At 48.2% G+C, this 21,776-nt stretch overlaps 2 protein-coding genes across 2 annotated transcripts in view; both read right to left on the bottom strand.

Moving 5' to 3' along the window:
* Positions 1-17: 17 nt before the first annotated feature.
* LOC135817697 (E3 ubiquitin-protein ligase CHIP-like) lies at positions 18-9,889 on the bottom strand. Its single transcript, XM_065330928.1, has 9 exons — positions 9,467-9,889; positions 7,339-7,537; positions 6,082-6,158; positions 5,344-5,432; positions 4,220-4,271; positions 3,660-3,716; positions 3,223-3,305; positions 2,120-2,153; positions 18-812 (listed from the first exon to the last, which is right to left on the bottom strand). Exons 1-9 carry the CDS (start codon positions 9,554-9,556, stop codon positions 687-689), a joined length of 807 nt encoding a protein of 268 aa, XP_065187000.1. The 5' UTR covers positions 9,557-9,889; the 3' UTR covers positions 18-686.
* Positions 9,890-10,605: 716 nt separating this feature from the next.
* The window catches only part of LOC135817696 (uncharacterized), an 11,182-nt gene continuing 11 nt past the window's right edge, over positions 10,606-21,776 (bottom strand). Inside the window, exons 1-8 of the mRNA XM_065330927.1 lie at positions 21,528-21,776; positions 19,926-20,101; positions 19,229-19,446; positions 18,255-18,371; positions 17,441-17,568; positions 15,543-16,004; positions 14,748-14,958; positions 10,606-12,308 (exon numbers count right to left, since the gene is read on the bottom strand). The exon at positions 21,528-21,776 is cut by the window's right edge and continues 11 nt beyond it. Coding sequence (XP_065186999.1) covers positions 12,132-12,308; positions 14,748-14,958; positions 15,543-16,004; positions 17,441-17,568; positions 18,255-18,371; positions 19,229-19,444 — 1,311 coding nt within the window. The 5' untranslated portion in view covers positions 19,445-19,446; positions 19,926-20,101; positions 21,528-21,776 and the 3' untranslated portion in view covers positions 10,606-12,131. The remainder of the gene's footprint in view (positions 12,309-14,747; positions 14,959-15,542; positions 16,005-17,440; positions 17,569-18,254; positions 18,372-19,228; positions 19,447-19,925; positions 20,102-21,527) is intronic.

The raw sequence follows: 21,776 nt of genomic DNA, 5'->3' as shown, positions 1-21,776 counted from the left end.
AAGGGAACAGCCGGAAGTTGCTTGTGGAAACCGAGGAGATCCAACCAACACAACTCGAGTGACAGAGAAAGCAACATAAGATATTGAGCGTTAAAAAAGATGGAGTGATGATGGTTAAACAAGGCCGGTAGGACAATAACACAAACAAGGTCTCAAGGTCGGGCAATTACAACATACTACAGATGCAGTCTGCCAGGTCACAACATAAAAAAAGAAGAAGAACACAACAGCAGACAGCAGTGCACGCGTGAAGCAGGACAGCACACACACCATGTGGCCACAGCAGACAGCAGTCATCCCACGACTGGAGTAAGGGAAATAAATAATACTTGTACACACAGGCGGCAGCAGCAGCACGGCTTAACCATAGACACCAGGTTATGGCCAATAATATCTACATGTCCAACAAGCACAGGCAACACTAGATCCGTATGTTCGTACTTGTGCAGTCATTTCGTTAACAGTGCTTGAGGATTTTGAAATTAATCAGCGGAATAAAACTGTCCAGAATGGCAGAATGTGCAAAGCTATATAAATGTACACTGAATGTACACATGCGTTCGCCCACGATGGTACGAACTTCAACGGTCAAACTACACCTGGCTCAAGGCGGCCACCAGCTCTACCTGATGTCACAGCAGTGTACCGGGCAGTAGACAGCAAGCAGGGGGTCTATCCGCGTGCAGTTAGTAATCATCCGCCCACTCATTCTTCGCCAGGAAGTCTTCAATTACCTCCTTCAAGGCCAGGTTTGGTATGAGATCATTGTGGGTCAGCGGTGCTCTCGTTAGAGGGTCGAAATGGCCGACACGCTGCAACGGTCCAGACAGACAAGAAGAAGATCAGCATGTGCGCGCATTTCATGACGTTGACAGACACAAGACAAAATGTCAGATTCGGATGTGCGGACGTGCGAGGCACACCAACAGTTACTAATGTTGGATAAAGCTGCACAGACACCACAATGGCGGACTTCACCAGCATGCTGCCATTCACATTTGTACTCCAGTAGAGTTCTGTCTTGTCATGTACATGTAGACCCCCAGCATTATCTATTACAATGCTGCTCAATGAAGGTCCGCTGGTGAGACCCAACGAGGTTGAAGCTGCTAGATTCCCGGATGTTGAGTCAAAACGTATCTCCCGGTTCACATCAGAAATCCAGATGGGCAGGGCCCTCATCAATACTGGGCAACTACAAACCTTTGTCAATTTCGATGGATGAAAAGAATTATTGAAAGTTCGTACAAAATTAACCATTGATTAGAGCTATTGCCTTGTATTATCTGTTGAAAGATTGCTAATCATCTGATCAAGGGATCTCTAACCAAAACGACGTAAGGTCCGAAACTTTTATAAACAAGTTGCCGCTATTTTAAAAATGACAAATTGTACATGTCCAATGGCCTTGCAGTCATTGCAACATGTCCAATGGCCTTGCAGTCTTTGCAACATGTCCAATGGCCTTGCAGTCTTTGCAACATGTCCAATGGCCTTGCAGTCTTTGCAACATGTCCAATGGCCTTGCAGTCTTTGCAACATGTCCAATGGCCTTGCAGTCTTTGCAACATGTCCAATGGCCTTGCAGTCTTTGCAACATGTCCAATGGCCTTGCAGTCTTTGCAACATGTCCAATGGCCTTGCAGTCTTTGCAACATGTCCAATGGCCTTGCAGTCTTTGCAACATGTCCAATGGCCTTGCAGTCTTTGCAACATGTCCAATGGCCTTGCAGTCTTTGCAACATGTCCAATGGCCTTGCAGTCTTTGCAACATGTCCAATGGCCTTGCAGTCTTTGCAACATGTCCAATGGCCTTGCAGTCTTTGCAACATGTCCAATGGCCTTGCAGTCTTTGCAACATGTCCAATGGCCTTGCAGTCTTTGCAACATGTCCAATGGCCTTGCAGTCTTTGCAACATCGAAATTGATAGGATCCGGCGTGGTTTTCGCTTGGATGGCGTCTAGGTCTAGATTGAGCATTCATTCCATCAAGTGGCATCAATGTTTCCCACTGTTCCGGCTCTTTTTTTCTTCTCATATTGCCACAAAAACCAGCCCCCCCCCCCCCCCCCCCCCAGCTTGTGCAGACAAGTGCACGCAACAATGACCCTGTCCTTACCTCAAGATGTTCTTGTATTGAACTGCGGTCATACCTGTCAATCAAGCCTCGTCAAGGAATACACTCACACATGAATAGCAATGCAAACTTCGTCTTTTAAAAGTATAGCTGGGTTTGCTGGCACTGTCTCTAGTCTAGGCACTGAAAGAGGGCTCCTTACTAAGAGAAAGGAGAGCAACATACTTGATTACTGACTGGGTATGGCCATACCCCTACTCAATCTTAGGCAGCACTACAAAGAAGAGTGCCAAACTGCTAGACCTCTGTCAACCAGAAAGGGAATTTAACAAACAATGCATCGATGGAAAGGTTCAATTGAGATCTAAGCTCTGTAACTGAGAAGGCCGCCGAAAACGTGGCAGTTGCCAGTTCTACTGCCAAGAGCTGTAGCATTGCACTTGGCAACCCTATTAGCAAGAGTACATGAAAACCAGAGTGTGCAGCTTGGGGCCTTCTCTGCTATGGGTGTCTGTCACGGCGAAATTCCGTGATTACATCATTTTGGTGCAGATCTGAGGCGGGAAATGGCGTAGTGCGTACAACTGAGCTGCAGTTGTGCAGAAAGAGACCTGCTTGCATCCTGCTTGTACGCACTACATCACTAAAATGATGTAATCACGGAATTTCGCCGTGACAGCAACCCATCCGAGCTGCACACTCTGGTTTTCATGTACTCTTGCTATTAGTTTATCTAGCTTTGAAAGGCGATAATGCAAGCAATAATACATACATGTACACGCTACAAGTTACCGTAAAAGTCCGTAAATAAGTACGTATTTACTTTCGAATTTAGTGACCACACCCGTACTAACTTTCGGGCGGGTACTGACTTTCGGGCACGAACTAACTTTCGGACCTGACTTGGGTGTAGTGGAGAAGTCATTTTCATGTTGATGTACATGCTACGTGCTGCATGTGCGCATCGTACCGGTACTTATTTCGGGCAGTATGTTTATCGGGCTTGACTTGACTTCAACAGACAGAGCCAAAAGAATGAAGGGGGTATTTCTTTCGGGCAGGTATTTATTTACGGACTTTTACGGTAGTACGGTACAAAGTTACCACTGCAATGTACTGAGTGGAAGGAGTATGCTGGAGGATACGACACGCCAGACGGTGTTATGACAGGATCCCGCATCACCTCATAGCTAATCTGACAGCACAGGTTGTCAGGCACCTCTCTCTTCTGCGTGCACAGAAAGAACACACCCACACACATACACACACACACACACAGGCACACGATCAGCAAACACAAACACAAATACACAATGCACACACGGATACATGCCCAGCCAATCAGCCAGCTACACCCACGCTACACATACACATTGTGGGTCCATTGTTATTAGGCATCACGCATGTTTTGATTTCCACTATAAAATAAAGTATACAACAACATGCATAATGGACCATGAGCTGGATCACCATAACCATTCCTACAGTAAAAAGACAAAAAGAGAGATGTCAGTGTATTCACAACAATAGTCATGTCAACACACCACAAACTAGCCAAGTGCTAGTGTTACATGCAACTTACTGATCTTCTCTCATCCACCATTGCAAACAGGTCCGCAACCTGCCTCTTCCGACAGTCCTTTACAGAAGGGACAAGAAAGCATAGGAGATAAGAGATCCTCGCAAACACTTCATGTTATTACTTTTAAATGTACAGCTTGCAGTTCGTGTAGGCACCTCCCCTCCCAAAAGTACACCCAAGCGCGCCCTGTGAATGGAATTTGTGCGTTCAGGGACGACATTATTCTTTAGCCATGATCTTTCTAAAACACCAGCACAAGAGTGCACAGACAAGTAAGAGATACATACAAGTAAAGTTAGGCGGACTAGTGTTCGTATCACACACGTGTGGAGAAGCCTCAAGCAAAGGTTTATTGGATGTGTCAAGCTGTTGATGTGCCGGTGATATCGGAATCTCCGGAAACTTGCGGAAAGTATTCAGCACCACTCAGGTACGTTAAATGGAAAAAGCAGCCACGTGACACGTAGCTGCTACAGTTTCTGCACAAATCTGTCAACATGTACATTACATTTGCACAGAGACTGTAGCTCCAGTTAAAGTGCTCCGAGCCTCCAACCTACCATTTCTGCATCGAATTCGTCCGCCGGCCGGCTGAGAGGGGCATCCAGAATACTAGGCAAGCAAGGAACACAACATGAACAAGCAATATTGTGGATGCAATAGGAGATAGAAAATGACGCATAACCGCCACCATGATACATGCAGGACGAAGGCTGGCAATGATTTGCATACATCATGGCGTCCCAGTCAGAGTAGTGCTAATATACTCATATGCAACCAAGACAGCAAGTGAACAGTTGACCAGCCCTCCATGTCACATGCATGGCACATAGGCACACACACACGCACACACACACGCGCACACACACACCTTGAACCTTGAACGTGCCCATTGCCGATGGCAATGATAGCGAAGGGACTATCCGCTAGCTTTGCAGTACGGAGCGTGGCGCTTGAGGTCCCCGGGACGACGGCAGACCTTTCCACATGCGCAGCGGAAGCCAGAGTCAGGATCAGGAGGAGCACGGGCGGGAGGACGACGATGAGCGATCTGCCTCCAGACAGAGCGATCCTGGGCAGCATCAAACCAGCAGTCAGAAGGCACAGGGGGGCTGATGGAGCGGAGATCATCCACGATGACGTCACGCCACCGCTTGCGTGGACCATGGCGAGGGCGTGTTGCAGGGAGCTCCCCAAACAAAACTCGCTTCGGCATGCGGTCGTCGTTCATCCGGCCAACATGGCCAAGCCAACGCAGTCGATATTCCCGGATGATGTCCGCGACGTCACAGTCAATGCCGAGGGTTCGGGCCATGGTAACCGAGGTGACGCGGTTGTCCCACTGGTCCCGCCTGGATACGCCAACGATGATGCGAACACACTGGTGATGAAAGGTGTTGAGAGAGCGCAGGTCCGGTGCCTTCGGCGTCCACGTCTCTGCTCCGTACAGGAGGGTCGTCAGCACAAGGGCGATGTACACGCGGCGCCGACAGCGGAGAGATAACGACCGATTCTCAAACACTGGGACACGGAGACTGCCGAACACACGCGAAGCCTTGGCGAGACGGGACTGCACATCATGCGAAGACTGCCCGTCCCGATGGATGACGCTGCCAAGGTACGTAAAACTGACACACACACACACACACACACACACACACAGAGGCGTACTGAGACTACTGACCTTTTCTTCTTCTCGTCAATCAGGCCGTTGAGGAAAGTCTGAAGCTCGATCTCTTCTTTCTCGCGATGCTGCTCTTTCCGCTGCCACCTCTGCACGGATACAAACCATCAGCAGTAGGAAAATCACTGTCAGTGATCTCTCCCAGATAAGAATGTTCCCCCACCCGAGTTCCATGCTAGCCAGCAGCCAGCAGTCACAGACACTACATGCACCTTCGCATAGAGGGGGGGGGGGGGGGGGGGGGAGGGGAGAGGCACACACAGGACTACACGCACGCATACTCTACTCGTACTTGAGTACTTCTACACCGGCTCGGAGAGAAAACATGCACAGCGGGACACTATACAGTGTACTATACTCGCATTGGCATGTTCACCCTCGCATAGGGGAACGCACACACAGGACAACATGCAAGCGTACTGGAGTACATGCTCCTACGCCGGTTCAGAGAAGAAGAAAAGCACATGCACGGTGGTGCAAATCTGAACTCGGATGTTGACACAAAGTAATCATGGATAAAAGGAAGGACAGAAAAAGTTTGTGCCTTTTTGTCGCACTCGCTGACTGTATAATGATCTGGATACGTTGGTGGACAGTTTGTCACAACCCGTAACATTTTGTCCTTCCCTTTATCCATGCACAGTGGTGCTTTGCATACATACATACATACATACATGTAAAGCTAGAAGAGAACAGGGAATCGACAGCAAACACCATGCTCACACATGCCATACTCACTAGACTCTTGGCCAGTTTGATCTTCGTTGATATTTCATCGCCGAAGAATAAGTGCTGTTCAGTGGCTAATTGAAGAGCTGCAAACGCAGTGTGTCCAATACCGATGCAACACAACAACACAAAAATACAGTGTGTCCAGTAGTTGTAGTGTACCCATGCATATATGTATCAGAACGCGTACAATGTAGTTCCCTGAACTGAGTCGAATGGTTTCGTCCGAAGAACAAAAACCATTCCCCAGTAAACGTATGCAAAACAAAGTCTGCCGTTCTTGCCCTGACAATGCATTGGATGCCTCCGAAGCCTAATTCTACGTCGTCATCTGGAATTCCGGGATACGGTACCGGACACAGACACACACAAACGCACGCACACACACACACGCATAGAGCATGCATAATATCGCACATAGTTCTAAACTACAACTATAGTAAAACTCCCCTAATTGGGACTCCCCAGGTCCGGGCACTCTCGTCTACCAGGCATCTTCCTGACCCTTCTCGTGTCACAAAAATGGCTTTTCAACAACAACAAAATGGCACCAAAAATATTGATATGCAAGGCCGTCACAGCCGGGGCGGCTGGGGCGGCTGAGGCCGCCCCACTTTTTCGGCCGTTTTTTTTGGAGCACACTGCAACAAAGATCGATGATCGCAGCTCAGCGCAAACGTGGCAAATCCTTGTCCCCGATCGCGGTTTTTTTGCAGAAACAAAACAGTCTTTCATTGCAGTCACACTGAAATGGCACCAAATGCCTGGAAATGCTTGCAATTGGCTTCAATTTTTGACATTTTTTCCCGGGGGAGGACCCCCGGACCCCCTTCCATGGCCGCCCCACCTCCACAGTCAGTGCGACGGGCCTGATATGCATTAAAAAAATGTTCACTTCCATGCAATCAGTATGTTGTATGCGCCGAGTGATGTATATGGATTCCCCCATGCCATATTTGACCTGTAGTTCATGTACTCCCGTACTAGATTTGTACCACAGTTGTATGACCTCACACCATAACGGCATGCTTGCTTGGGAGATATTTCCGTGCTTCATGTGTTTTGCCTCTTCAGCTGTGTTTTCCTTCTCTTCAGATTTGTTTATAATAAATGTCTTCTTGCTAACTGTAGACATATCATGGCGCAGTGAACAAGAGGGCGCTTGCTGGTTACAGGCAGTGCCCGATCCCCACATACCCGGGTACGGGGGGGGGGGGGGGGGGGGGGAGTTCTACTGCACCAAGATAAAAAAAAGCACAATCTTACATTTCGTCAAAGAGCTTATCGCCTCATCATACTTCTCCAAGCCCAGAAGCGCCTCTCCCTGGAAATAGAATGCCTTTGCATAGCGCTGGTTTAGCTCAATGGCCTTCTGGCAGTCGGTTAGGGATTCGCTGTACTTGGTCATTCGATTGTAGCACAGCGCACGGTTCCCATAGAACTTGGAGTCACCGGGATCTTTCAGCTGCAGCAGTAGCAACAAATAGACCACAGCGAAAAGTTCAGTACATGTATAACATACATGTACTGAACTATGGATATACATGTACTGTACAAGCAGAAATATTCGTCTGGAATTTAATTTCGTCTTTTTCATCCAACAAGCTGCTGGACTAAATTAAATGCCGGACTAATATTGATTTGTCCAGCTTTTCAATACACTCTTATGATCCATGGACGAAATTTACAACCGGACGAACTCTCTTTCTTTGGAGTTGGACGAAATTATTGACCGACGAAATTTTCTGCTTATAGAGTCCATGTAATCCTCTTCTCTTTGTATCGGATACGAAGTGTGCCTAATGTATACTTCACTTAGCAACTATTGTTTCAAGCTGAGGATGGGCCATGCCCACAAATTCGGTGATTTAATTTTAAAAAGTTTCCGTGGAGATACGAAAGGAATATACATGACATGTAGTTTTACTTATGGTGTTTGTACTGAGTGCGCAACTCTCTATTCATTGCATTGATTCAATTTTAAGAGAGCATTTTCCCAGCAAAGAGACCATACGTGAGTGAGCGAGTGCTCAGACTAGCTACCTGTACTAGTAAGGTGCAGGTGGACGTAATGGAGATTGAGAAAGTTTGTAATAGCACACCGGTAAAAAAAACACACACACACATGAGAACGAGTTATGCAGCAACTGTCCACGCCTGCAACTCGTTCTCATGTGTTTTCTTCTCTTTTTATTATTACATTTATTACAGGCTCAGTATCAGAGTTCAACTTTTGTATACAGGTATTTTAAATACTCTAATTTCAGAAATTTTCGGTGGTCAATATTTTCGGTATGAGGGCAAAAGGCCAGGGTTAGGTGAACAGAAATTTTCGGTACAGAGAAGCAGTTCCCTATTGGATTATGTGTGATAGCGTTTGTTCGGTGTGTTGAAATTTTAGGTATGAAACAGGTGCACCGAAAGTACCGAAAATAAAAGTACACCGAAAATTTGTGAAATTACAGTACACACTAGTTACACGCAGCCTAAGAGATTAGAAGACCCTGCGTACAAAACTGTCCGGTGCCGAAGAACCAGGGGTTCAGAGTAGTGGCCTAGGCCGTTCTCTCTCTCTCTCGAAACTGAAGCCTGAAATCTCTATACTATACATGTAGCTGAGCCACCATGTACATACGGGTACTAGTATCATGTGCCTGGTTAAGTTCTAGCCTGCTCGCTCTTCGGCGCATCACTCTTTGCCACCCGCCAGTACTGTATTCTTTGTCAGTGAACCGTGTATATTATTTTCTAGTCATGTGACCTCGGATGTAGGGTACATGCACCTTACAAACTGTTTCACCCTACACACATTGACACACTATCTACTGACGGACATTGGACAGCAAAACACACATACACACATGAACAAACATATACACACGCACCCCCACCCCACCCACCCCCCAACACACACACACACACACACACACACACACACACACAGATGACAACTACGCACGCCCACACGTGCACAAACATACATACATGCACAAACATGATGTGCACACATGCACAACACACATACCGGTATGCACACATACATACACACACGCACACACACCTTTTGACGCCCATCGCCGGAGGCGATGATAGCAATGCTACGGCAGAAGCCATAGTAACTTGTGCTGGGATTGCACCATTCACACACACACACACACACACACACGCACACACACACGCGCACACGCGCGCACACACACACACGCGCACACGCACACACACACACACACACACACACACACACACACACACGCACACACACACACGCACACACACACACACACACACACACACACACACAGACTGCATAACTTGGCCAGGTCAAGAAATTCGTTCTGACCTCTGAGCCAGTACAATGTAAACATAACAGTCGCTCACACACACAATGCCATACCATAGCTTTGCTATAGCACTCCACTGCCTGGCCATACTGGCCTGCAGAGAACAATTTGTTCCCCTGAGCTTTTAGCTGGCTGGCAGACATAGCCAGCTGCAGCACGCGACCGATGAAGTTTGCAGTGCTAACTCCTACTCCTAGCGACTTGCTCGTTGTGACTTTCAGTACATTACCGATGCTGTGACCTGCTGTGGAGCTGCCACCACGTAGAGTCTACGTGGGGCCCTTGCCAAGCCGTTCGGCAAGCAAGCTATATTGTCGCTGTCGCCAAGATAACACTGAGGAGGGCGGAGAGGATTATTCGATGATGATGATGATGAAGCCACTGCCAGCCAGATACTCAAACCCACACGACTTCTATGGAAAACTACAATAGCCTTGCGAAGCCACAATCTACAGACCTTTCCTGAAAATTCACATTCAAAAAGTCAAAAACATCAATCATGCATGATGTCATGCTTGACAATATATGCATATGCAATGATTTGATTTCCTCATCATCCCGTACCGTAGATCTACGCACAACGACGTAGATCTACGCACTGCTGTTATGTGTACACACATGTATCGCCCGTAAATATTCTTGTACTACGGACGGTAGTTGTAGGGCCAGGGGGGGGGGGGGGGGGAGGCTCGAGGGTTCCTTGATCAGGATATAATCAAGAGTTCATAAACATTCTCCTACAATTATATCAAGAGTTCATTATCGTAGGAGAATGTGGCCGTTGACGGTTCCGATCCGAGCAGCGCGGGCAATCCCGGGGGTTATGTACTCTCCGGCCCCACGGCCACCCCGGGTTGAAAATTCTCACAGTCATGTAAACACAGCCCAATACTCTTGGTACATGTACTGCATGTAGGTCTACACACAGCACTGGGCAAGACTAGTTGGTTTCAATCAGGAAGTACTAGTAGATCTACATCATACTCAATGGTCTCAACTTTCACTGCAGTAGACAGACGTTCCCCAACACAAACCACGGCAATGAACAATGTATTGCACAATGAATTTGCAAGGACCGTTGCGTTTGATCCAGGTTGAAATCGCAACCCGGGTCGAACTCAACTGTCCTGCATACCGTATGTCCCCGTTTGTAAGTCGCACTCAATTGTAAGTCGCACTCCCATTTCCGGATCCATGTCACATCGTTTCAATATATTCACTTCAGTAGTACCTAAGTCATGCTGGATTGTAAGTCGCACCCCCTTTGTTGGCCCTGAAGTTAGGTATAAAAAGGTGCGACTTACATTCGGGGAATTACAGTATATTTCCATGTCCTTGCCAGGTGAAGCCGACCTTATTCAGATTTATAGCACTACAGTATCTGTATTCCCATAGCGAAATCATCTCTATATGCCGTGTGTGCGCACTGTCCGGTCTCCACCCATATGGCCACATTACATAAGACACTGATTATCGAATGCATTGTACAAGTTGTTTTTTTAGAAGCACGCCGTGGAATGCAGACACATGTGCCCACCCATGGCATTGCCTGCATTCCCGCAGGAGAACGGCTAAGTGTTTTGATCTCTGATCTCTGGTGTGTGTGTGTGTGTGTGTGTGTGTGTGTGTGTGTGTGTTGTGTGTGTTTGTGTGTGTATGCGTGTGTGTGTTTGTGTGTGTGCACGTGTTTGTGTGTGTGTTTGTGCACGCGTGCATGTTCAAATAGCTGTGCGGCGTAGACCAGGCTGAGTAGTGGCAGTCACTGATCAAATAGTTTCAGCTGCGTGATATGCAATCATCGAGTGTACAATAATATTGGATATCAAAATACAACTAACAAGCAACACTAGCCATACTACAGATACCAAATATATCAGTGTCATGATCTAGCAGAGAAAGGAAACAGGAGGGTTGTCAACTGACAACCGTTCTATTCTCTTGCTAACGTTATTCACTCTGATGACTTAGCATGTTAAAAGTTAAAACACAGTCCACTTCTGAATTCGAACTCCAGACTACAAGCTGGATTGCAATGGCTTAACTTTGTGCAAAGTTAGCAGCATGTGCCACGTAATGTGACAGTGGGCATGCTCATAGGCTACAGCAGCGCCTGGTTAAGGACCGCAGCAATAGCCGTGTGCAACCTGAATGGCAGGATGAACAATTCATTCCGAGACACTGCGGCAAATAACATTGGCTATTAAGGTGAGCGGGCCAGGTCACGCTGGAACCATTCATTACTCAATCGGTTGCCGATTGGCGTTGTCAGATGGGGCTGCATTGCCCTTCCAAAGTAAATACACAGGTGGTCGTATTCACTAGTCCGGTGAAGTGCCGGCAGTGTCACTGTGTCCTTGGCACACAGCATAGAGAGCAAATGCCCCCTCCCCCGTACAAAGATGCCCATTTTGTGGGGGGGGGGGGGAGGGAGGGGTAGGTAGGTGGTATACCCCTGTTCAGGGTCCAGGTACGTGCTCAGTCGGTTTGATATGTAGCTCAAGCTGTGCTAAGAGCAGGGGCAGCGTATAGCTATTCTTCAGAGTATAGTGCTGAGAATGCCACAGCTGGTGATGACCAGCTCATTGGCATTGGCCCGCACGGTTGCTTGTGCGACAGTACTGGACAGCAATGTGACACGAATCACAACGCTACCACCGCACATTCTTCACAGCTCCAAGCAGCAAGCACACACGCTTACTTACTGCCATGGAGCTCTTCTCAGCCAGGGACAAGCACCCGGGATGCTTCCTTCAGGCGTGAAGTCAGTTCTCTAACAATCCCATCAGCATTGGGATCTTCGAGACGCTGCAGTGATAGCCAAGATATGGATTCCTTGGCGTTGTGCCGTGTGACAACGTTGCTGGATATGGCAAGTGTTGTGCCAACATTCTCAACCTGTAGGAAGTACACACAGGCAGACAGATGCACACATGCAAAACAACCACCATCACAAACATGACAGTCATTATCGGAAGGGAAGGGGGGGGGGGCAGATTAATGTATCTCTGGTTTACGGACTCCTAACACCATCACATGTTTCTGAACGTTAACTCATTACTCTCTCTCTCGCTCTCTCTCTCTCTCTCTCTCTCTCTCTCTCTCTCTCTCTCTCTCTCTCTCTCTCTCTCTCTCTCTCTCTCTCTCTCTCTCTCTCTCTCTCTCTCTCTCTCTCTCTCTCTCTCTCTGTCTGTCTGTCTGTCTGTCTGTCTGTCTGTCTGTCTGTCTGTCTGTCTGTCTGTCTGTCTGTCTGTCTGTCTCTCTCTCTTGCTATCCTTGCTGTAACGATAGTAAACACACACACACACACACACACACATACACACACACACACACCTTGGACCTTGGACGCGCTGCCATATTCTGGCTATGCGGACCCCATGGGGGGTTGAGCAGGTTCGGAACAGTAGGGGCGATGACGGGATAGGTCCTGTGGTCTACTGAAACGCCGACCGCAATTGCAAACGATACAGAAGGAGCTACGGTCTGTGTTGGTTGCTCTGGCCGAGCCACGGCTGCACTTGTGACGTTTCATGCCTTGGCGCGATAGCACACAGCGGTTGCAGCGGGCGCAGTGGAAACTGCAGCGTTCGCAGGACATATTGTTTGTAACCGGTGACTCAAGTGTGTCAGAAGATGCCTCTGCTGGTGATGTTGGTGGCGAGCACTTGTGTCGGGCAAATCCACCCTTGCTCCGGAACCATCTGTCGCACTGATCGCAGTGACAGCTTCCTGGCTGTTGGCTTACGGGTAGGGCACGCGTAGCTGTACACTTGTGTCGCTTCCTGTCACTTACACGACTGAAGGAGCGGTGACAAGTTTGGCACACAACCGGTGATGGTCGAGGTCTGTTCTGCTTGTCTGGCAGACACACACACATGCACACACACACACATGCACACACACACACACACACACACACACACACACACACACACACACACACACACACACACACACACACTACTACTACTACTACTACTACTACTATTGACAGCTGCCAGAAATGGCCACGCCGCTCCCCAAAGGGAGGTACTGTCAGAGAGGTTAGGGGAGAGGTAGGCAGTGCTTCAAATGGCGCTCCAGGTCCTGTCGCCTCCGAAACTGGCGTTGATTACAGACTCGGCAATGATGTTCAAAGTGCTGGCGATCAGTCACTGTAGGGCGCTTCGGGCGGGGTCCACAGCGATGGCGCTTGAGGCCAGCAGTAGACTTGAAAGTACGCTGGCAGGCAGTACACACCGGGACCTCGGCAACAGGAGGAGCATCAAAAGGCGGTCGGTCGTCACAGTTGCCACTCCCTAGGCACTTATGCACTGCAAGCCCACCCCTGCTCCGGAGCCATCTACTGCAGGCAGGACACTGCACCGACCCAGGCTGCTGTGATACGGGGAGCTGTCGGACTGCTGTGCACTTGTGCCGGGCCATGTCGGCGCGCCGACGAAACAGGCGGCCGCAAACATGGCACACAATCGTCTTCGGGGCAGGCTCCTTCACCCCCGCTGCTGCCGACACTATGTCACGCCACTCTCCGCGATCGTTGGCTGATTGGAACCAATTGTGCACACCGGCCACAGTCAGATCAGCCTGGACAACGTCCTTCCAGCGATGTCGGGGGCCGCAAAACGGGCGGGTTAGTGGGAGATGAGCGAAGAGCAACTGCTTGGGTAACCGATTGTTATCAAGCCGAGCTAGGTGCCCAAGCCACTCCAAGCGTCTTCGCTGTACCATGCACGACAGTGGAGTAGGGTCACCCCACTGTGTGCGTAGTTGCTCCGATGTAATGTGCTGCTCCCACTGGCGGCCGCGCGAAATGCCAAGGATTGACCGTAGGTTGGCGTGATGGAACCTGTCCAGCTTGTCCAAGTCCGACTTCAATGGGGTCCAACACTCCGAGCCATACAAAACCGTGGCGAGAACACATACCACATACAAATGCCGTCGAGTAGGCAGGTTCAGGCTCTGATCATGTAAAATCCGCCGAAGACAGCCAAAGGCCCTGGCACCCTTCGCAAGGCGGCTCTGGACAGCGGCATGAGCTCGCGAATCCGGAGTTATAACAGATACAAGATAGGGGAAGGAGGTAACAGCTTCAACCCTTTCATTGCCAACTGCCAGATCGGAACAATCAGCGGCAGCGACTCCATAGCCCGCGACCAGTAGCTTAGTCTTTGTCATGCTGACCGTGAGGCCAAAGCTGGATGCCACATCGCAGAAGGCGGACAGGGACAGGTCGGCTGCAGCACGAGTTGTTGCGAGTAGGACGGCGTCATCGGCAAACTCAAAATCATCACACACACACACGTGCAGCAACCACCATCATCATTCTGCACTTACTTGATGCGCACAACCCCATGGTACCAGCAGCACATCCCCAGCCTCTACACACACTTGCCAGGGATGAGTCATGGTAAGTGCTGGGTAATCAGTAGCAAGACTTGACATGGGATCATTCCAGCCAGTCACATCCATCGGTAGTGCAGCATCCAAGGAAAATGGGTAGGTCGGGGATAGCATGGCAGCTTCATCGCGTGGAAAAATTGTCCACCTGCAAAATGCACACATACACAGACACACACAGACACACACAGACACACACAGACACACACAGACACACACACACACACACACACACACATGTTATTCGTTGGACTGATACTTGTTACTTCTCTGTATACTAGTTATCCATCATTACATGTATACTTCAGTACATGACACCTGGCTTGAATGCATCACTGTCAGCGTCCCTAACATTTCTAGATCACTGCACTGCAGGTTTGAATATGGCATGGCCTTAATACTACAAGTAGGTGCGTGCTCTTCTACCTTCATTGACTAGAACTGTAGAATACATAGAGTCCAGAAATTTGTATGGACATTGGGGGAGCCTGGGAAATATGTCAATACCATGATGTTATAATGAAGCACACACACACACACACACACAAGTTATAATGAAGCACACACACACACACACACACAAGTTAGCAGACTGGTGACACACACACACACACATACATACATACATACATACATACATACATACACACACACACACACACACACACACACACACACACACACACACACACACACACACACACACACACACACACACACACGTCATCCTACCTTTTCGTCCCCTCGAAAACGGCCATCCAGAAACTCGAGCAAAACGCATCTATATGGAGTCCACTGGCCAGACCACTGGGAGCAGCGAACAAACTTGGCCAACTGTTATGATACTGTGTGCCCTCCGATAGATTGCTCAGCCAATTATCTGCCAGGCCAGGTGGCACGGAGACTTCTGCAGCCAGCTCAGGACAGTTCAAAGGCAGGCTCCAGTCAAACAGGTAGTCACAGTCGTCAGCCGCTTGCTTAGAGGGCATGCTACGTTTGGCGGCAGGTTCATCACAGGTTGGCGACTGAGTTGTAGACGGACAATCACTTCCATTTCCGGCTAATGCGTTCGCCGTGAGTAGACGGTCGATAAAGTCACGAACCAGACTGGTCGTTGAGGTTTCCAGCTTTGCCCAGAGCGCTGACTGAGAGCTAGGTTTCATCAGTTCCACGCTGCAGTGGCCAGCTACATCCCTGCATCGACACACCGACATACCGCGGAGAACACACAGTAGATGACACACAGTGGATGAAGCAGAAAGTGTGCTTGGGCTGGGAGTCACTGGCCAGCACTGTGTAGAGGGGACGGCTCGATACCGGGACGCTTTGACAGCCAAATTTGTTTAGACCCAAACCGATCATCAGCGTTGATTTTTCACTCGAAATATGTTTGTGGAAGGAAACTGGCGTGTTGAAGTTTGCTCTGGGGCCAGAGTCAATCGAACTGAGCCACTCCTTTGCGTTGACCCATTGCCTCCAAGTTGCCCAATTTTTCGCTTCAAAAAAGTTCAAGTCAGAGGTGGCTCCAAACCGAACACGTTTTAGAGTGCACGTCAAATTCACTCTGGGTCTGAAATTAGGTAATTGCTATCGCTCCACGACGGCCAGTACAGAGTAACAATAAGCCTTGTGTGTGCTTCCATTAGTTTTGATTGGTATGCGGTGCTTTATTGGTGAGAGGCGAGCCGCTGTTTACCTGCGACAAGAAGTTGATTTTTCGAAAGTCGTAAAACTCAAGTCGCTGTGTGAAACAACACGTCAAAAACTCACCTGCTTGATATGGCGCTTCTGGTCATCGCAGAGCCATAAAATTTTGGCTCGGAGTATAACACATCGTAGTCTCACTGTGACATATGTTTTCTAATCAAAATACCAAGAGAGAAAGTGAATATTGAGTCCGTTCCGGTTTGCAACCTGTGTCCTATTTGAAACTGTCCCCTCTACCTAAGAGAAAAATGACTTGGGTAGGAGCATCCTATGCAAGCTACATGCAAAGGTAGCCCATAGTACATTCTGATCATAGGGGCAGGAGGTGTTCGAGACCTCTTTTTTCAATGAGCTCATAATGAGGGCAGTGCTCGTCTCCTCCGACTATCCTTCGTCGCCTTTGCCTCATCAGCCAAAGTTAGGTACCTAGTCCAAGCCTGGGGGCGGATATAATCTCCACCCAAACCGGGAATCAAACCAGTAACCTCATGCTTGGAAAGCCAATGCTCAATAATGTCGACATAGCTTGCCAAGCACGCAACCACCAAAGTACATAGACACATTATACAAAACTAGTAATAAAAAGGTCAAAATAACATTAGCCGGAGTCGCGGCCGCATCACCTGAAGTGTTGAGAAACACATCTAGCAAATACCTTCTCATTGCACGGGCCACCACTTCACCCATATATCCTCAACCTACAAATTAGTACGGCTTGAATTCCACGAAGACATACGGTATACTCTTCTGCGAATAAGTCTTGACTCTCACCGCCTCCTGCAGATCGTTGCTAACCAGAACCATAAACCACTACTGGTTATTATCTCCGACAGGAGTGGTTGCTCACGACAGACTGAACCAGGGAGTAATAAAATACCGGTATTTTACTACTCCCTGGATTGAACAGTGTTCGGCTCGCTTACCGAATATGCTGAAATGACCACTTGGTGGATGTCATAGTCCAAGCAAGGCCCTTAACCAGAACCGGCTCAGCTTGTTCATGCCAAGCGTGCAAGTGATCATTCAGCTCATCCGCAGCAATGCACCGGACCTGCAGAAAGGCAACAACGACAGTCGTAGATTGTTCAGGTACAAAACAACCTACTGAGTAAATGATTGAATAGGGATTTAGGCGGACGGAACATATTTAAAAACACACGTAAAGACGAAGCCTGCTGTGAACCTGATGAGGCCTTTCGTATCATTACTTCTCAAGTTCCATTCATTCATTCTGACTTGAAGGATTCTCCAAAGGTAATGAATACTTATCAGGGGAGTTTCCTGGAAGGGTGTATGGGATGAAAGGGAAGTGAAAATGGGTCAAGGTAATAGACTTAGCAGAAACACTGCAGTCAGTACATGGTAATAAACACACTGCAGTCAGTACATGGTAATAAACACTGGAGTCAGTACATGGTAATAAACACTGGAGTCAGTACATGGTAATAAACACACTGGAGTCAGTACATGGAAATAAACACACTGGAGTCAGTACATGGAAATAAACACACTGGAGTCAGTACGTACGGTAATAAACACTAATACCGTGACGAAGCACAACAATATCAATTCATAAAGCTTATTGGCGGTGAAGTGGCGATGAAACGTGCAAAAGTTGGACCATCATTTCCTACTTCTGTACGTTTCATCACCAACTCACCGCCAATAAGCTGAAAAGCTGACAATATTGAGTTTCGTCACAGCCGCAGAAAACAGCACATATACCAACACACTGACCGTGCGGAACTCTGGGAGCGACGCAGCGTGTCGCTGGAGCTTGAGAGCTTCTCGTCTTCGGCAGTCCGCCTTGAACTGCACATCTGCACGGGCCATAGCATACCGTAGTGATTTCTCCTAAGACGGAAACAAACAAAAACAAACAGATAATGAACAGTACAGCTGACCAATGCGAAGGCATAGCAAAGGTGAACAAGTTATTGGGAGTAAAGCAAAGGATTAATAATATACATGTACTTCAAAGTAGAATATTTTCCTATTTTGGTTGCTGGTTGGGTGGGCATGCAAAGTGGAGTGAGTACTCAGAACAGAGGGCAAGGGCCAAGATCAGGAGTTTGTTCATACACCGGTGATCACTGTAGTTAGAGACTACCTGTCTTACGAGACATCAGCACTCACAGACACTATACGTCTATACTCTTCTATGTGTGTGTGTGTGTGTGTGTGTGTGTGTGTGTGTGTGTGTGTGTGTGTGTGTGTGTGTGTGTGTGTGTGTGTGTGTGTGTGTGTGTGTGTGTGTGTGTGTGTGTGTGTGTATGTGTTGGTGTGCGTCCCATATGGTGCAGTGGTATGTGCAGCGATTTCCAATCGATAGGTTGCGGGTTCGATTCCCGACGATTACTAGTATGGTCACACATGTCTTTCTTCTCTTTCTCAGACTCTTCCTGACTTTTCTATCATTCTCCTGGGTGGTTACCAACAGCCAGTGCATGCCGGAGTATGTGGTGTGATGTGTGTGCAGGAAAAAAATGAAAAGACCAAAAATAGGGATTCACTGGCCAGAAAAAGTCACTCCAAATAGCTGTATGGTGTAGACCAGGCTGAATAGTGACGGTCAAGTGTTCATGTTGAATGGTGCAATCCGAGCACAAGTTGCTATGGCTTCTGCCGTAGCATTGCTATCATCGCCTCCGGCGATGGGCGTGAAAGGTATGTGTTGGGGGTGGTGAGGATGCGAAAACTACACACCGTACCAGTTCTCCACCATACGAGTTGGCAGCGAGAGACTTCATGGCAGTATCAAGATGTACAACTGCCTCTTTGGCACGGCCAGGAAGCCACAGCAGATGGCAGGCAAGGGCCAGGAGATCACACACATACTCCCTACTGACAGGCCGAGATGCATGGGCGAGAACCGCTGATGATAGCTTCTGAGCACGCTGGTTGAGAAACTCCCCCCCTCTGTGCATTTCTAAGAGCAAACAATACACACACACACACACACACACACACACACACACACACACCGCTTCTATTATTATAAGTTGTGAAACAAATCTGTCTTCTTCAGTGTCTTGAGAGCTCCACTAAGCCTGTCTTCCGGGAAGACAATGCAATCCATCACCAGGCGATTCATAAGATCAGGATGAGAGACATGGGCTGAGCACATACCTCAGTACTCGGTGTAGCAAGCTCATCTACATGTACTTGCATCTACGTTACAGGTGCATGCAAACAGAATGCCATCTACTGTCCAAATAGTGCTCTATAGCCTAATGCAAAGCTTATTCGCACAGCAGGTCAACAGGAAGGTTCGTTGCAACTCAGAGTCTTTAACAAAATAACCACCACCACCGCCGCCGCCGCCGCCGCCACCACCACCACCACCATCTTCTTTTTTATTTATTTATTTTTACTGAAGTGTCTTCCATAGGCCATTGGCTTTCTTACAGGAGCTTGACAGGAGCTAAAATAGTCATGGCTGTTTCGGCAACCATAACAGAATTGTGTGTTGCTCCCTACATGGGAGGTTGCGCTTTTCCTGCCGACTTGACTTGATACTTGACTGACTCACGGCTGTCATCCAGAGCACACGAGAAGTCCACCGAACCTTCCACTCGGCAAACCTGCAAGAAAGCACCATTCCCTTGAACTTAAGTAGCCTAAGGAAAAGTGTGCTGCAGCAGCACTAGAATAATAATAATGTCTTTATTAGGATGACCCAGAGGCTTGTCGCCTATCAAGGGGTTCACCGTTTTGAAGGGATGTATGGCGTTCCAGCAGCCGAAACATCAGTACCGGTAGAGATACCAACTTACAGTGACACTGTGTTCCCAGCGCGACAAATACTCGTATCTCGCGAACTCCAGACAGCAGCATGATGGAGGTGCAGAGCAAGCGCCGAGGACCTTTGGCCATTCACAGCGTTGCTGCCTCCAGACCAACTTGTCGCTGATAAGGGATGAATTCCCGGAAACACTGTTTATTGGTCAGGATTGGTATCCCTACATGTAGTGATGTCTGGGCTGCTGCATACCGTATTTCCGCGCATATAAAGCCATGGCTTTATAGGTGAAACATCGCTGTTTTGGACCAAATGTTTGGAGAAAATAGCCTCGGTTTTAACGCCATGGCGCTAAAAGTAAGAGACGCTTACATGAAAAAATCGGCAGAGTATGAACTTCGAGTACTCGTATGGTGCCGTTGCACGTTCATGTCGAGCATCCATATACTTTCAATTTTCCCTGAAAATTTCAAATTGTGAACCTATAGTGTACAGTCAGACTTCGCTTATCCGGTCCTCTTTGATCCGGATCCCTCGCCATCCGCAAGAAAATCGTTGGCTACCGATTTACAGCATATGCCATGCATGCACACAGTATGTGTGTTCGATAATCCGGTTCCCTCGCTTATCCGGATATTTTGTGGAAAACGGATGTGTGCGGTTATGCGAGGTCTGACTGTACAAGGTGGCATACAAACTTGTGTGAAGGTGCGGTGGCGGTATGGCATGTGACAGCGGGGATGGGTACATGTAGAGAGAATCACGGCTACTGTAGGTTTATTACTGAAAGAATTGAACTCACCTTTAACGCCGGATGCAACTTCCTCCACATTGAATTTTGTTCACTTATAACGCCATGGCTTTATAAGTGAGGGTGGCCTTATATTCGGATATAACGCCATGGCTTTATATGCGCGGAAATACGGTACTAGTAATTCCAATTTCATTAGTCTACTCAAGCTTGGCAAGCTCAACCGACGAGAGGTAAATTCCCCGAAGCACTGTGTATTGAGAGAGTGATGCTTTCTTGCAGATTAGCCGAGTGGATGGTTTGATGAGCTTCTCATGTGAAATGGATGGCATTCGTGAGCCAGTCAAGTACCAAGTCAAGTCTGCAGGAAAAGCGCGAGCGCCCACGTAGGGAGCAATACACAATTCCCCGGATTTTATTTACCTTAGAGGAATAATTATATCCTTCCAAGAAGGTACCCATTATTATGATCACTAGCATACTGCATGCACTTGGCTGAATGCTGGGTGTGACGTACCTTGCAATTGACCATATTCTAGATCTGGGGCTGAGATGTGCCTCTAGGCTGTGTTGGCACGAGATTCTATTTCGTTCACCAGCAGGCATGGATCTCCACCATCGAGACAACACTGCTTCCACCGACTCTGGAAGATCCTCCTCGTCATCATCACTTTCCAGCACCTCTCCTCCAACAAAAATCAGGCCTTCCGAAGCCATGGCTAGGTGTTCGACATGTACTCAAATTTCTTAAAGTAAGTTGTAGTAT

This window comes from Sycon ciliatum, chromosome 5 (genome assembly GCF_964019385.1).
Source record: "Sycon ciliatum chromosome 5, ocSycCili1.1, whole genome shotgun sequence".
Lineage (NCBI taxonomy): Eukaryota > Metazoa > Porifera > Calcarea > Leucosolenida > Sycettidae > Sycon > Sycon ciliatum.
The sequence above is the reverse complement of the archived record's forward strand: the minus strand, read 5'-3'. Positions and strand labels throughout refer to the sequence as shown.

What these genes read in the sequence shown, in the direction of transcription:
- LOC135817697 (XM_065330928.1), bottom strand. Translation starts at nt 9,556, where the DNA reads ATGTCTGCCAGCCAGCTAAAAGCTCAGGGGAACAAATTGTTCTCTGCA. An exon ending in GATAAGCTCTTTGACGAAAT is followed by an intron (nt 6,159 to 7,338) that starts GTAAGATTGTGC and finishes CTGCGTTTGCAG; the next exon opens with CTCTTCAATTAGCCACTGAA. An exon ending in ATAACACCGTCTGGCGTGTC is followed by an intron (nt 2,154 to 3,222) that starts GTATCCTCCAGC and finishes CTTGATTGACAG; the next exon opens with GTATGACCGCAGTTCAATAC.